The sequence below is a fragment of the Cydia pomonella genome, chromosome 5, assembly GCF_033807575.1.
Source record: "Cydia pomonella isolate Wapato2018A chromosome 5, ilCydPomo1, whole genome shotgun sequence".
In the NCBI taxonomy this organism is placed as follows: domain Eukaryota; kingdom Metazoa; phylum Arthropoda; class Insecta; order Lepidoptera; family Tortricidae; genus Cydia; species Cydia pomonella.
Window position 1 is genome coordinate 23,475,391 of NC_084707.1, and position 17,593 is coordinate 23,492,983.

General features: G+C 37.3%; 1 protein-coding gene across 1 annotated transcript; it reads left to right on the forward strand.

Annotated features, from left to right (window-relative positions):
* Positions 1-1,172: 1,172 nt before the first annotated feature.
* On the forward strand, positions 1,173-7,220 carry LOC133518240 (uncharacterized). Its single transcript, XM_061851872.1, has 2 exons — positions 1,173-2,093; positions 7,053-7,220. The coding sequence occupies exons 1-2, from the start codon at positions 1,173-1,175 to the stop codon at positions 7,218-7,220; spliced, it is 1,089 nt and encodes a 362-aa protein (XP_061707856.1).
* Positions 7,221-17,593: the final 10,373 nt, after the last annotated feature.

Here is a 17,593-nt window from a genome sequence, read left to right on the forward strand (position 1 = left end):
GACCCTCAGGATGGTGTTGTGGCTCCCGCGCACACTGCGCATGAGTGATGCGATACGTTTACGAATCACCGCGCCAAACCCCTCCGTGTGCGCGTACGCAAACATTGCTGAGGCGCTGCAGTAGCGCGGGAGCCCCAACAACACCCTGAACGCATTGTTATATATATATATATATATATAACAATGCGTTCTATAGCTAGGCAAAGAAAATAAAACACCACCTTTCGTCCACTGGTATCTAATCCACAGCAGGCATGTTCCTAGCTGGGAGTGTTGCTTCTTGTCATGCCTTGCCTTGTCAAACTTCTATGAAATTATGACGTTTACTTAACAGTTGCACCATCTGGGCTATGGAAGGTCCATATACCAAAAAGTGTCCGACAAAAAACCATAAACAGGTGGCGCTACAATACCTAGAATACTTGAGAAAAAAATCTAATCATAGACAGCGCACTTCACTCCGTCAATAACGTTTATAGTTGGTCAAGCAAATCTTGTCAGTAGAAAAACGCGGCAAATTTGAAAAATCGCGGGCTAGCAACACTGTGTTCGAATAATTCCAAAATCGCGTGTAATCTGTGTTTTATCTGTAGAATGTGGATCGTCCATCTTGTTTGTTTACATTCCGAATCGGTGCTAATTCAAGAGATATTTCTGCTCCCAGCATTAAAATAAATATCAATATATTAAATAATATTGTGCATGACCACAAGCAAAGTCAAGATGCCTACAATGTAAGTAAAATCATGCTCGTTGATTCCATTAGAAAATTTAGAGGTTATGATAATTACTGCAAGATCCCGGAGAATTTTTAAGATAATGTGCAGTTTTTTCTGTTTCAGGGTTAAAAGGCTTAAATAAAGATAAAACGTATGCCTAAATATATCCAATAAGACCACGAATTGTGCCCTCGAAACCGCAACTGATTCGATTGTTCCCAATATCAACAGACGAAGTCCTCAAATATTTTCAAAGGTAACTTTTTTAAACAATCTTAAGACGTTTAAGAACCTTGATTATACCTACTTTCTTTCGCAACATCTACCTAATACAGTGCTGATTTGTGCGCGCTTAGAATCGGACGCGCATAAAATATGCAGCAGCATATTATCGAATAATTTATATTTATTCGCGATCGGCGCGACTTAGGTCGCTGCCCCGTATTTTTCGCAATGGGTTCGAAACAACTCATAGCGAATGAGTTACTGGCGTTCGTACAGAATGCCATAGACACCATGGATGAAGTCAGCATCAGGCAGATCTGCAAATCAAGTTTCAGTGAAGACGATATTTGCAGTGGCAAGGCGCTACTCTTCCAGACGCTCGGCAAAACTGACCAGATGCCATCCCGTCGGAGGGATGGGGGTGTGAAGAGTCTCCAGGACATAATTAAAGTGTTGAAGGAGACCGATCCAGACGACGTGCCTGCCTTCGTTGCGAAGCGGTTGGACCGGTTACCGCCGGTTACCTTCGATCACGTCGACGTCACCAGGCTGCTGAAGGACATAACATTCCTGAAGACAAGTCTGACTGAGATGCAGTCCAAGTTAGAGGTGGCAAATAAAACCATTTGTGAACTTCGTGTCGAGGTGGCGACGCTTCGTGACACTGTTTCGGAATGTAGGTCACACGAGGCCACTGACTTGGGCTCGGGTAGTGATGCGCGTGCAATTATGTGCAATGCTGGGTCAGCAACGAGCGATATGACGCCTGTCCCCGCCGGCCCGCCCCCCGCACCCCGCACGCCGCGTCGTGTCTTGCCGTCAACTGCTCCAGTTGGTGTATCAGCGACTCCACATCGCGATTACGCTGCTGCTGCAAAACTGAGAAAAGCACCTTCAAGGGTGCCTGAACATGTTTCTCGTGATGAGAAGCCACCCCGCGCCGAGAAAGGATTCACACAGGCGTCGAAGGAGAGGAGGCCGCGCAAGGCGCCTCGCAAGAGCCAGTGTGGCACGGCAGAGCCGGATATTGCTTCTGGCCTGAGGGTTGCCACACCGAACACGGCGCTATATGTTTCGCGCCTGCATGTTTCCGCCACGGCAGAAGATGTGGTGGAATATGTCCGCAAGAAGATTCGTTACGAGCTGAAAGTATTCCAGCTGCGATCGCGGCATTACGTGCACTTCAGCTCGTTTGTGGTGCGCGTCCCGCGGCCGCTGCTGGAAACCATCGCGAGCGCAGACTTCTGGCCGAAAGGTGTGATATTTCGGCGGTTTCGTGGGAATCTGCCGAATCCCGCACCAGAACAGGCGGCGCAACCGAAAACTGCGTCGTCAAAATGATATTTATATTTTAAGATTTTTATTATTGTATGTATGTTAGTCTGTAAGGTATGTATATATGGGCCATAGTTGCCTGAAAATAAATGATATTTAATTAATTTAATTAATTAATTAATACTTCCATATGTTTGTTGCAGGATTAAAACTCGCCCAATATAAGGCGTTCGTAAAAGTTTCTCTTCATACAAAACTTACCTACGGCGGTTTACGTACATACGTGTACAACGCAAACAAGACGAAAAATAAACTTGTTAATTAAAAAAACTAAAAAAATTGGGACAATAGTTTAGATTATTATTGTAAAAGTTGTCCGTTTGTTAATCATCACGAAAATATATTATTTAGGCTGATTTGTTTCATGCACTCAGCTATTGCACATGTATACCTATGGAAAATCCTAGTTTATACTTTCTGAAGTCGGTATGTACCTATTTAAGAGAAGTTTTAAGTCGCTTTACCTGTTTGTTCAATAAATTAAAATAATTTATTCAGTGTGCATAATTTTAGAAAAATATTTTAACATTTAAATCATACCTTCTTTTATCCAGAAACAATATAACTCCATATTACTCACATGAGTGGAAGTTGTTAAGTTTCCATTGTCAAGGTATCTTTTATTAATATTTTGAGTACCTGAAATTGTGTCAGTTCCTGACAAGTCTTGAATAGACTAATGTGAAAGTTAATAAAATTTCTTAACAGCATTCTCCTGATATCTAAATGACTTTTTTAAATATCTACATATAAAATATGATCTAGCCGATACATGTAAATATCTAACATTTTTAGCCTGTATAAAAACAGTAGTGTGAGCAAAACCTTACCAAGCTAGCATGTAAGAGTGGTCTCAGAGATATTGGAATATCTCTGTACTATAAATTAGGCAAATTGCTTTAGACTAAGTTTTATGTGTAAGTAGTACTATAAGAATAAATTTTGAAACTTGGAATGGAAACTTTAAACTTGAAATTACAAATTTTCTAACAGATCTGTTTTATGCTTAAGATGCAATAAGTGACTAGGTACAAAGTATTCTGATGCTTGGTTGGAGTGGACCAGTAACATTGGTAACTTAATGATATTTTTTCAATGAATGGCCTGAATTAAGTGTAAGTAAGCTAAAGTGACCCGTATCTTAATTGCCTTGAAATTAAATGAACACCAAAATATCTGCAGTTGTGTTTTATTTATTTTTAATCTGTATATTTATATAAGTATATTGTAAAACCATTTCAAAATTACACTGGTATGTGAATGTGACATTGTTCATAATTATTAATTATTTTCTTTGGGCTTCTTCAGTTTCTGAACTGATGTTAAAAACAGCTTTCTACCGTGGTGCTCATGTTCTCTTTGCTCCCTATTTGTCTTCTAAATTTGCTAAAACAGAATAAAACCATATCAAAATGATGTAAATAGTCCAGATATTTGATATTTAATAAGCCCTGCAATTGTGACAAGAATAGTTACAGTGATACCCTACCAGGGCTACCGCTGCCAGTGATGGCTCAGGGGTTACTTCTAGGTAAGTTTTAATATTTACCTAAATAAAACAATGGATTGTTTTATTCTAGTTAAATTCAGTAGTATAGGTACCTACTAACAGCTCGTTTGGTAAAAAGTACTCAAGTGCAAATGCCTTAACCTTTACATTTATTTAGCTATGACATCTTCATGTTTAAGTTGAATATATATGTAGCAAATCTGCTCCTAAGCATACCAAAGGTTAAGAATGCGAGCGCTCGCCTTTTGCGTCCACCTTTTACTAAGCATACAAACCTTTATTTTAATTCAATCTATTGATATATTTTTCGATTGTACCTACCTAAATATGTCTAATTAGCTTTTGAAGGTTGCATAAAGGAGCATTTGTATTGCATTTTATCGTGATATATCTTTAATATTGAATTCCAACCGAGAAATCTGATAATATATTAAAATCCAGCTACCTGCGGAAGCAATGATTTGATTCAAACATTATTTTCTCCAGCATAGTCCGTTTGCAAATAGGTATTTTTTGATCTTGTTTATCATATTGATTGACATCGTTTTTACTCCAGTTTAAATTGTCCCTATCATAATAATAACAATTTCCAAATGCTTCATTAAACCGCGAGCGGCAATTTTAGTTGACGTATGAAGAGCGCGCTCAGCGGAAAAAAATATGTTTCGGTTCGATGTACATTGCTGCTTTTCTTAGCGCAATACTGCTCTGTGAGTGTTGCCATACTTCAGTTTGCTTTACATGGCTACTGACAGACTTTGCTTGACAGACTATAGGTTCTTAGCTACTCTAGCGCTACTCTGGAGAGATTTGGAACTATTATTTATAGCTGACAGCTGGATACTTTTGCAACAGTTCTGCCTAAGGAGATTCTGTTCCTTGCCTCTACCTAAGGTAAACCTTCCATAATCTGGGCTATTAAAATTGCTGCCATCTTATCTTGGTCTGACTCTACCATTATCTAACCACATGATAAAAAGAGATGTCTCGATATGAACAACAGTAAACAGTTACCCCCTTATTCATAAACATCTACTAAAATTAACAAGCCGCTAATAATCGTTTGTCTCTTTCCGACGTATGATGGAAAGGGACAAACGATTATTAGCGGGTTGTTAACTTTAGTAGACGTTTATGAATAAGGAGGTTAGAGTGTAATATACACTTTTTAACGCGAACTGTGGAAATTTAACTAGTTTTGGAAAAGTATGGCTAAGCGTATGCTGAGACGCAGGTGACGCAGTTCCACGTAACGCATGGCAGAACAGGTTTTGTATAGTATGGAACGTCCTTGCACCGCAGCGTGCGTAAAATCTGCTCTGCGCTGCGTGGAACTGCGTCGTCTGCGTCTCGCAGACGCTTAGCCTATTCCTGGGTAGCAGACACTTTTAGCGCGTCGCTTCATACGCTACTATTGCTGCTGACTGTACCTAATTCAAGTACGTAGTAAGGTTAGTAAGGTATGCCTAAATAGCCCGCCTACTCCTAATGCAACAAAATTGAAATAACTAAGCCTCTCAAGTAGCAAAACGTTTTCGCAGCCAAAACCTACACTTGAGGCCATTAAAAGCACGACTCCCAGACACGAGAATCCAATTCTCGAGACGGCCAGTGTAACGAGAACTCCTGAGCTGTGATTTTTATACGAGATTTACTAGTCAAGTAATACTGGTTGTGTACTTCGGGTATGTAGGGTGTGGAATGAGTTTAGAGGTCCTCGTGTGGGGCATCGAGTGCACAAATTGGACTAATGATTGAGGGCCTCAAGTACGGGGTCGTTTCATATTGTGGGTAGGCTTCAAGATGTTGCGTTTTGAGACTTTTGAGGTTAATTTTTGTTTTGTAGTTAAGTCGGGTTGACATATTTATTATTATTTTCCTTAATTATTATTTTACCAATATAATCTTATGTTTTTGTTTTTAGAGATTGCTTAACAATGTATGCGGTGTATACTTATTTCTAATGTTTCAATAAGGGTATCTACCTTCTTTCTAGGTGATTTGAAGCCGCGAATGTGCTCGATAATATATACACATGCATTTTAACGAGTTGAGGTACCTACTACAGATGTGTTTGGACTATTGGGCCAATATATCGAATTCCCAATGGAAACTGCATGCAGTTAATGTCAAGTTACCTATTATTTACTCTGTGCTGTAGAGGTGGAAAGAAAATTAAATACCTACGAAGACAACCAGGAAAAATACAGTTATGTTTCAGTATTAATAGTTACGCTTTTTAAGTTTAGGCCTAAAACTACATGTAACTACGTTTATAAAGTAGGTACATATGTTACTTAATAAGTACACTTAACATCAAAAATATTAGTGAATCAAATGCATCTAACCTTCTCGGATAGCTTAACAACAAGAGATATGTCTCTATACCTATATGAAGATAATTTTGAACGCGAACTGTCGAGATTATATTTTTGAAAAGTACGAGTGATCGAGGGTGGTAGACTTTTGGTGCGTTGTTTCATAGGCTACTATTGATGCTGACTGTACCCATATACCTACCTACTCCACCCACGTGTTTTACCACATGTGACCGTAAAGCTAACGATCAATTTTAGGAGTGTTCAAAAATGGTAGGACCTTTAAAAGATTTACGACTTTTTTACGATATTTGTAGATATAAATTAAAAGTATTAATATCTATAAATTGGTATATAAAATAATCGTATAACATTTGAATATAAACGAACACTGTAGGTATCTCTTCTATGATGTACACTGAAAAAAATAGATAGCCGAACTGGTTTTGTAACTTTACTAAATAACTAAACTACGGTTATAAGAAAATAAACTTTGCATAAATTTACAAACTTATTTTGTAGTGTATGTATACCCAGTACCTGAACACTGATAGCCAAACACGGTTTTGTAACATATAACACATAGTTCGCAAGTCCCAATTTTTGTGTAAACAGTAACCAAAATTTTGTTACAGTCATGCAAACATTTCTTTCAGTGTAAAATTTTATGATATGTAGTTTACTTTTTCGAATTTCGGCTGATCTTAGAAATAATCCCAATCTCCCCATTTTACTGTAATTCCTTATCGATGTTTTTTTTTGAAAGAGCCACCATAAAAGACATTGTTTTGTTTAAAGAACACCGGTTTTTCCTGTTTATGTGCATTAATATAAAAAAAATATAACCAGCACGACTTCTCATATCTCGTATTTTGCTTAAGTCTAACCTACACTTCAACTTCCACTCCCACCAATCAAATCCCTCTAAAAACAAAATATTTTCAGCACACACGCCCCACCCCCACAACGGGCAACAATGAGCCATACAAAGCGCACAAAGGGACCGACTGTCTTCCCATTGTACCGAACAATGCAAGCCCCGCCCCCGCTTTGTTTCATCTCACCGCCTTCACGCGATTGGGCGAGAACTTTAACCTAATTGACCACCCGTAGTTTGAAGAATGTTTGAAAAAAGATCGTATCTTTTGAGCTACCCACTTAAGTTTTGCCTGTCAATCGATTTTGAACTTATTTACAAGGTTGTATAATTTATTTTCGGTTGGATGATTAATGGTAGCAGATGTTTTGAAGGCAACCGGCAGCTTTGATCGGTTTTAAATTGACAGTTGTCTATGGATATGTTTTTTTTCTGTGGGTTGTTTATATGGATGCATTGAACGTTCAATATTTTAGATTTGAACGTGTAATAAATGTTTTCGTGATGACTCTACGAGGGTTAAGTATCTTCCTATATACGCGTGTCTATATGCGATAGATATTGAAGATATAAAGCTATTTATTCGTGTGATGAGCACTGGTATTTGTTCCTCAGTCATGGGTGTTTATATATTATATATATCGTTGTCTAAGTACCCTCAACACAAGCCTTATTCAGCTTACTGTGGGACTTAGTCAATTTGTGTAATAATGTCATATAATATTTATTTATTAATTATTTATTTTATAAAGCTACAGATATAATAAAATTCCTTGTCATAATGTAGTGAATTATTTTCCCATTTCGTGTTTTGTCATGTTACTGCAATCAGCCTTAAGTAGTACTTTTTGAAAGTTTCTAAAATAACTCGACTTCCTTTTTCATGTCTCATACAATCTATGTAAATGTTAAGATACAATATGATATGCAATAAAAAATATGAGCTTGAGTATAACTTTTTGCCCACATTTCGATAACACAGCTATCTTACAATTGATTTTCTTAGTATTTTTATTTTTCCATTTATGCCCGGGCAAATAATACTGCGTCAACATAAACCGTTATGTTTTAATATAGTTTCCTCAAGGAAGCTAAACAACAAATCAATTAAAAAGCTTTTATTAACTGTGGCACGCTCAGTAATTGGCGTCCTTACCAATCAAACTTTACCACAATGGACGCTAGATTGCTTCTATCCTCACACAGAAGGCCCTAACCGACAACACGACATTGTGACATAAGTCGTTTTGTTAACCACCGATGCAAAAGAGGGTGTTATATGTTGGACGTCAATGTCGGTCTGTCTGTGGCATCGTAGCTCTCCAACAGATGGACCGATTTCGATGCGGTTCACTGCGGTGATTCTTAGCTATGTTTTATTATAGAAATCGATCCAGCAGTTTAAAGAGTAGCTCTTTACCAAAATGGTGTAAGGAATTTTTCCCATAAAATGGATTTTTTGGCATAATATTATGTATAGCGAAGGTTAAAATTTTCTCTCTGTGGTCATTAATCGATCTCAAGCAATATTAATACAGCTTTCGTGAGACACAGACATAGTTAATTAAATATATTAAAATGGAACATGTTAAATATATTAGCAGGTAAGCGCCAATCTAACTTTACCACAATGGACTTTAGATTTTTTTTTAAATTATTTATTGTACACAAGATAACTTACACAGAAATTGAAATTATTCAGTCTTAAAACTAAGAAGCAGTATAAGTACATTTAAGATTTTCAGTAGGTTTCACTGGCTCCTACACTAGGCTAAGCCTGTCTCGTAGGCAACCGTTTCAGACATGAATTTCCAATGATATGTTTTTTTTTTTTTTTTTTGCGAAAGCCAATAAGACACGATAAATTTAATGAAAGTTACAAATTAGTCAAATGAAATTAAAACAAGAGAAGGTAGGACTTAAAACTATCTACAATAATCTTAGTCTAAATAGAGGTGGTTACAAGTGTTGCGTCCGTTTTTAATGTTGCTGTGTGTCTGGTATATTGGAGTGTGTGTGTGTATGTGTGTGTGTGTGTGCTTGTGTGTGCTTATGAGTGGGTATGTTTACTTGAGTACTCTCAAAAGATCCTCTATATCCCCATATGAAAGGGAGCTCAGCCAGGCTGATGTTTTTTTCTGGGCTTCTCTAACAGATAGTGTTTTTATGGGAATTTTTGAATTAACTTTGTTATAAACAAAAGGATGCAGGAAATTAGGGAGATGCTGAGCGAATACTGAGACAGTCGAAGGTACCGGTACTTTGAAAATACGCTTTAGCAACATAGAGCTGTAATTGTTTGACTTTATATTGTCACACAGAGGGCCCTAAGCGACAACACGACATTGTGACATAAGCCGTTTTGTACTCTCTGATCACTGTCCGATCTCAGTGACTAGGTATTACGAAAGCTTTATAAATAACAGAAGCTTCGTAAGGCACAGATATAGGTATTAAATATATACGGTTTAACTACAATTATATTATATAACTATAGACAAAGAGAATTTGAAATAGCCTATGCTCTAATAGATGGCACCACTTTTTGATATTTAACAAATTTAACACATATAATTGACAGAATAAGGATCAAAGTCAAATGGTACTCTAAAAGTTTTAATCATATGTAGAAAGATGGCAGTAAATTTAGTGCGACTACAAAGTTTATTTTGACAATCCACCTCTATTTCAAATGCATAATTATAATGCATAATTCAATTCAATTCAATTCAATAATTGTCATTCAGCAGGGCGATAATTCTGAATTCAAATAAACGTTGCCAGTTATCTACCACGAGACTGTGAAGGTTTCCTACCGTCACATATCTCGCCTCCTCGGGTGAAAGTGGCAATCACCATCACAAAATTACACCCTATCCTATTCTACCCTAACTACAGACTCCTACCTACTCCAGGCCCTTACAGAGTATAGTATTTTCCTACCTCTCATTGACTATGAGTCAGCCTCGTTCAAGTTGCCAACTGGCAACGATTATATTACGATGGCTCGTGGTAGATAACTATATACCACGAGACTGAAGGTTTCCAACCTTCACAGTACCTATTCGGATGTTATACGGCTTTAGCTACAATGAACGAAAGTTGTTATAAACCTGACCCGACCCGGGTATGTCCTTAAACTACGTCCACAAGAGAGGTATGGGCATTGTGAATGTCATCTCGCTCTGTGTGGTAGGGCAAAGCACAGCGGATGTCATTCCAAATCTAGAGCAGAGCCCAACTGGGGAAGTACCTCCACCTTACAGAAAATCGCAGCCAAATAACACTAGACCCTACTCATAGTGTTGTGTTCCTGCGGGTGAGTAAGGTTGCCAGAGCTCAACGAGGGTGGGAGGGGGTTAGGGTCGTCAACGCGCATGTAACTCCTCTGGAGTTGCAGGCGTATATAGGCTACGGATACTGCTTGCCATCAGGCAGGCCGTATGCTTGTTTGCCACCGACGTAGTATAAAAAAAACCTATAATCTTATAATAAATAGATATCACATTCACACTATTCGCACCCAAGTCGGCCCAAACACCAAAAACACCTTTTTCTCATTCATCCCGCGGTGCCATAAAGGGCCTCATTGACAACAAAACTGCCTAACAACCCACCGTTTGCCTAATCACCCCACCTGCCTATTTATTACACCATTTATAACAAAAAACACCCAAAAGACCAGGAAGTCATAAAAAATAACCCTATAAATTCGTAAGCCGCCATCTTGAATTGACTTTTTAAATTCATTGATAAAAATTTTACGTCGGCGCGCGCGGCCCGATTTTGGAGTTTTATAAATTGGTATCAAAACTTTTTGCTTCATCATCTTGGGAGTTAGTGTTAAAAATGTTTTTTTAGTTATAAAAAAGCTCCATGGTGGAATGGTGGCAAGGAATGCTCGGTCCCATGGTTTTTTGGGCAGCCGTGGCAAATGTCCTTGTGACGATCTTTGATGCTATTCAACAGAAATGAATTAGGAATAATATCGTATTTGAGGCAATAAAAAGGTAGAGAGGGTCAGAGGGTGTAGTGATTTTAATTATCTGTCTCAATGGCATTCTTCGTTTGTAACGAGTCAAAACGGTAGTGTACGAGTATAAAGTGTTACAAATTAAAAGACAAGAGTTTAACGGCCCGATTCGAAGAATGACATACGATGACGATAAGTTCTTGCTTATTTTTTGCTGCTTTCAAACATATACTCAAACCAGCCATTAACTAGCAAATTGCTTGAGCATCACCTTCTACAGGAGTTAGAAGATTTAGTAACTTTTTAGTACTTTGGAGGACAATTTCTCCCAATAGGTTGAGTTTGGGCAGCTAAAAAAAAATACGTGTCCGTTATTTTAGACTACTCTATAACATATATAAATATAAATCAAATCGGAACCGGACAGTTGGGTACCTTTCCTTGTTAGTGATTTCCCCCTAATCTTTATTAGTTGCTGTAAGATTTGGATTTATTTAGAAAACGACGCGATACGAATCTGATATAATAAGAAAATGCAATTTGCAGAAACAAATTTTTTGCTAATCCGACGTAATACTATCATGACAATGGTCTACCCAGAATCTGACCTAGTCAGAAATTAACTTAAAGAGAAAGTGATTTCCACCTTACAAGTCATGCCCTTAACCATACAGACATATATACAGTCATACAGACGACCTTATTAAGGTCGCCGGAAGACGCTGGATGTGGGTCGCTTCGTACCGGTACATGTGGAGGTCCAAGGGGGAGGCCTATGTTCAGCAGTGGACGTCTTATGGCTGAGATGATGATGATGATGATGATGAAGTCATGCCCTGAAAGTATCTGATTCAGAAACAGACCTAAGATGAATCTGGTATAACCGAAATCGTACTTAGATTTTGACCTAAACCTAAACTGGCGAAGCCGGAATATGACCGGAGCCGCCCAAACGGTGATTTCCCCCTAATCTTCAAATTAAAAAGCGCAACATGTAATTTATGGAAGGTAGAGTTAAGGAATAGAATCTCCATATACGAAAAGGCGTCCGAACAAAAACCACAGGTGGCGCTACAATACCTAGAATACTTGAGAAAAAAATCTAATCATAGATGTTAATTTATTAATTATTTTTGTATTTATTATTTCAACTAATTTTTATTTTACTATGAATCATGATTTCGTTGTCATTATGTCAATATTATTAATTATTTATTATTCTTATTATGTTTGGATTTGATTTGATTTTAATGTACTTACTAACCCGTAGCTATAACGATGGTACAGTCAGCATCAAAAGTAGCGGATCAAACAAGGTTTCAAAAGTATCTATATATTCTGTAACACCTTAACAAAAGTTGATGGTTCTATATTCTAACAATTTAGACTGTAAAAGATATACGTTTGAAAGTAAATTTTTGAGAATTATCTTTATTTGGAAAAGTTATCCGGAATATCAAATACTTTTGGCCCGTTGTTTCATCCGCTACTATTGTACTGACAATGACGCTGACTGTACTAACAATGTTTTATGGAATTCTGATGGTTCTGAAATAAAAATATTTTATTTTTATTTTTATAGACAGCGCACTTCACTTCGTCAATTACGCCTAGGTTCTTAGCTACTCTAACGCTACTCTGGAAAGATTTGGAACTATTATTTATAACTGATAGCAGCACACTTTTTCAACAGTTCTGCCTATGGAGATTCTATTCCTTGCCTCTACCTTCCATAATGTAAAGTATTCACTGTCCCATTTCCTGTCAAAACTGACGCCACAATGTCTGTTCCAAAATCAAATCTAATATAAAAACGCGAACGAACAACAATACAGACGCTATAAAGGCGCGCGCACACCGGCGGGTTTTAAATTTAATTAATGGCAAGTGGCGCCGCCGATTATATTATTGCGGCATTGTGCGCGCGTCGCTGGGGTGTCTGTGCGGCTGGGGAAAGTCGGGACTGTCTAGTTTTGTTTTTGATGGTTTGTGCAAGACGAAAATGCTTTCTCCTGATAGCTAAGGACATACTGTTGTAATAACCAAACTTCCGTGATACAGACATATTAAACATATTTTAGGAATAATAAGTTGAAAAAGTGTTACAATTTTATAGTTAAATTTACCCTTTTTCGGCTAATAAGCAATCCGTTTGTGTTTCGTTGCTTGAGCCTAAATGGATGAAGAAATACACAACAACACCCCTTTTGTTAATAATTGTACATAATTACTTATAATGAAAATTACAACATCATTATATCAAATGAGAAAGAAGAAGGTAATGGTATCAGACTATTAGTAGGAGATACGTTATAAGTTATTTATTTGCGATGAGAAATAAATGAGAGATAATATTCACATTAACATATTGCAAAAAGGTTGCCTAGTAAATTTGCGTAGGTACGGACAGAAAAACATTTTTTTTCCTTTTTTTTTTGTTATTGTTAATGGTATATTACATCAAATGAAAATGATTTTGATCTAAAATCTAGGCAACTATGGACTGGGCCAACTTTTTAATTTACTGTTAGATTATATATTACATATACATAAGCTTTCATTTCATATAATATACGATTCATTTACAAAAAAGAAAGTAAAAAAAAACTGTCCGCAACCTATTACAGTTAGATTATATATTACATAAGGTTTCATTTGATATACCTGATATACGATTAATTTACAAAAAAGAAAGTAAAAAAAAACTGTCCGTACGCAATTTAACTAGGCAACCTATTTGCAATCTATCAATGTGAATATTATCTATCATTTATTTCTTATCACAAATAAACACAGATGTGGGTAGATATTCCTTATAATGTATCTTAGACCATATGGTGCTTGTTATTAACAAACCAGACTCGATAATACGCCAATATTAATCCTCCTTATCGAATTACCTTGGCTTGTAGCGCACAAAAAATTGAAAATATTGATAAAAATTAACTTCGCCGTTAACACAAGTTCTCAGTGCTCTTATTATTAAGTAGGATTTGGTTTTAGTTGTGGGTATGCCTGTAAGATAACTTGCATTTATCGGTAGCATTTTATATTTACCCATATATAAGACACCTACATTGTTAATAAAAATGCGCGACGTTTTACCAACCGTTTGAATCAAGAACAATACATTGCCTATAGCCCTGTATTTTACGCCGGACAGTCTCGATATATCCCAAACTGTGGTTACCCAAGTGTCGCCGAGACGCGACGAGCGCTTTGTCAGGCAAATCCGCGTCGCCTTGGTTATAGCTTGTATTCTGTGTATGTAGATAACATACGCTCGTAGGGCCGTCTCATGTGGGGTAGTCGGGAAAGGTCGATACTTTACACATTGGCTTCTCTTCAAAGAAGAGAACCAAACTTATTGTAGAAATGAACGTGTTGAAACAGGAATGAGACACATCCCCCAAAAAAGTATTGTTTCGTTGATAAATTGGCTCAATCGACGCAAGAAATAAACCCAAATTTTACTCAATTTCATATAAAAGTCGCTTCTTCTTTCAACCGACGATACTAACTGATATCATGGCAATTTTATAACGTTTGTGCAACTTTTGCAAATAAATACCTATTTCCATACTATACCACAATATGTGGGTAGGTATGTACACTTAGAATCAAAAGTAGCATATCAAAGTATGCGTCAATATAATCTACCATTGTATAATAGCGTAACAAAAAGATATAATGTCTCTATTTGTAGGTATAATATCTTAGACGACCTGTCTAGTCTAATGGGTAGAGACACTTATTGATTTGACGAATATTTGTTCCTATATATTATATATATCGTTGTATAAGTACCTATTGAGCCTTATTGATCTTACTCGTACTGTGGGATTTAGTTAATTTGTATAATAATGTCCTATAATAATTTATTATAATAACTAGACTGTGACCGATAGTTTTGAGCTTGAACTGTATAGATATATCCGTGGAAAACTATTCTAGCGTGGCGTGGTGGTGTGTTGTATCAATCTCTACTTTTAGAATATAAATAGTTTTTTCTAATTCGTACAGTCAATAGATATTATGCATAAAACGGACATATTGAGAATAAAGTGTCACGAAATGGCCTTTCAGCATGTTACTGGCGACATCCAGCGATGGTCTTCCGAGATGCTAACTACATAGTCAAGGTCAATATTCAAACAACAAATGGGCTCAAATGAACTCTCTCACTTATTTTAAAATATTATAATTGACACAATCGTGTTGATTCAGCGTCGGATCTGTCGCGACAGACGGACGCTCATGTCGCTGCTATCTCTTTTTAATTATCGCTCTTTGCACTCACCCCTACTTTGGTTAGTTATTTATGCATTACGATACCTACTTCACAGAATGGTATTGTGTCGTGTGTCGCGCGTGTCGACTCTTCAATTACAGTGCTTATATCTTTATTGTTCATAGTATTTTGATAAATAGATTAAAATAAATAGGTATTGTTAGAGTAACGAAAACTCGCTTTGGGTAGTAAGAAACTAAGAATTGATGAGTGTAACTGTAACTGTCCTATCTGATTTGGGGGCCTAGCCAATATGGTAGTAGTCCAAAAGAAAATTGATGACATATTGCAAACGTCACGTGGTCATTTTCATATATTATTTTAGTTTCTATTGGTGTTTTCTAATAACGATTGGCACTTGGCTGGTGCATGGTGGCATTGAATGAATTAATATCTTTATTTCAGCCAACTAATGGGCCATAAATAAATATTTACCATAAAACTAGCATATATATTATAAAAAGATATCTTAACACTAAAAAGTAAATTTTATATTCAAGGAATAAATGGAAAAAGTTACGCTTCCGACAGGACTTGAACCCGGAACTTTTTAGTAAAAAGTAAAAACACATCATGGCTGCGATGAGTTACTGCGGAGCCCGGAACTTTTGGATAAAACCCCACGAACTTTTAAAATATATTTTTTTCTGATTTCTACATATGTTAGATAAAAAGTGTTCTAGCTAATCCAATACCGGTTTGGTCGCGACAAAGTGTGACAGTTTCACTATAAACGTCAAGTTATCATACAAATCCGACGATTATTACGTTTTCACACTGCCACTTCTAAGTTTTTTTTTTTTTAATAGGCAGGCGTTTGACCACGATTTCACCTGATGATAAGTGATGATGCGGTCTACGGTGGAGCACGCTTACCTATGAGATACCTATTTACCCTAGCCTTGAAGAGACCCAGATTGTACTCATGCGGAAACACAGACTCGGGCAGGGCATTCCACTCCTTGGCAGTTCGCATAAGGAATGTTGAAGCAAAACGCTTCGTGCGTATTTGTGGAATACCTACCATAAAGCGATGCTGGAGTGCCGATTTTCTGGTAGTCCGATGGTGAAATGGGGACGGAGGAATAAGGTTGTGCAGTTCCTCGGCACATTCTCCGAAATGTATCTTGTAAAAGATCGTTAGGCTGGCAACCTTGCGACGATGCTCCAGACTTTGGAGTCGAGCATTCGCCACATCGTCTTCATTAATGATTCTCTTGGCTAAGTCGGTGTGCCTAGATTCAGACGGTAGTGCTCCTAGGAATCGATTGGATAAATCCCTACCGCTTCTTTCCACAATATATCGCTCTACGCGAAAACTTTTCCATCTCCACCACTTATATAGATGGCAGTTCTCAATGGTGCGTTTCTCCAGAAACATCCTGCCTCGTATAGCTGAACTGTAGAATAAATTGTCGCCCGCAGTTCCGGACCGACGCGACCTTCAAACCTTCAAGAAAAGAGCGTAATCTTAAAGCCTGACAACACACGTCCATCCTCTCTGGTATGCAATTGCTTACCATCAGGTGATTTGTCTAATACTCCGCACCCTCTGAGCTCTGGCAACCTTACTCACCAGCAGGAACACAACACTATGAGTAAGGTCTAGTGTTATTTTGCTGCAGTTTTCTGTAAGGTGGAGGTACTTCCTCAGTTGGGCTCAGCTCTAGATTGTAATGACATCCGCTGTGCGCAGTGCCCTCCACACAAAGCGAGATGACATTCACAATGCCCATACCTCTCTTGCCTCCTAAATAAAAAAATCTTCTAACGCCGAGTGTACAAAACTAAAGACATAATATATCCTGTGCACTGTACCTACATCAGCTAATAAATACAAATCGTACTCACAATAGTGTGTGGGTGAATCAAAAGATCCAGCCTCCCAGTTTATCCATTGTTACATCGATATACATACAATAAGGAATAAAACGTCAGCCGCTTTGATATTTGATGAGAATAGATTAAAAACTTGTCAGGAAAAAAGTTATTTGCGCAACAGTGGCGGCACATCTACCACCAGTTAAAACAAATTTCGTACGCTTTTTCTTCGACATCTGAAGGATATGATATATGCTTAAGAGGAAATAGTAATGGTTATTTTTCCATACAAACGTTCTAGACATGTTCCTACCTGGTTTTTGGTCCTAAATGATCTTTTTATATGAGTTTAACATTACTGGTACTTGAATCTGTACGTTTTGCTTTTTTGTGATATTCTTGTTTTTATAAAAACTAGGTTTTTTTAAAAATCGCTAAAAATAGCTACATACCTCAATGTGTCGTAAACAGACGCCTAGCAATAATCGTCAATAATAAACGCAAAAATCAAAACGATCAGACAT

Excerpts from the sequence above, each read along its gene's own strand:
- LOC133518240 (XM_061851872.1), top strand. The coding sequence starts at position 1,173 with ATGGGTTCGAAACAACTCATAGCGAATGAGTTACTGGCGTTCGTACAG. Across the intron at positions 2,094-7,052 it reads AGATTCGTTACGAGCTGAAA|CACACACGCCCCACCCCCAC; the intron begins GTATTCCAGCTG and ends AAATATTTTCAG.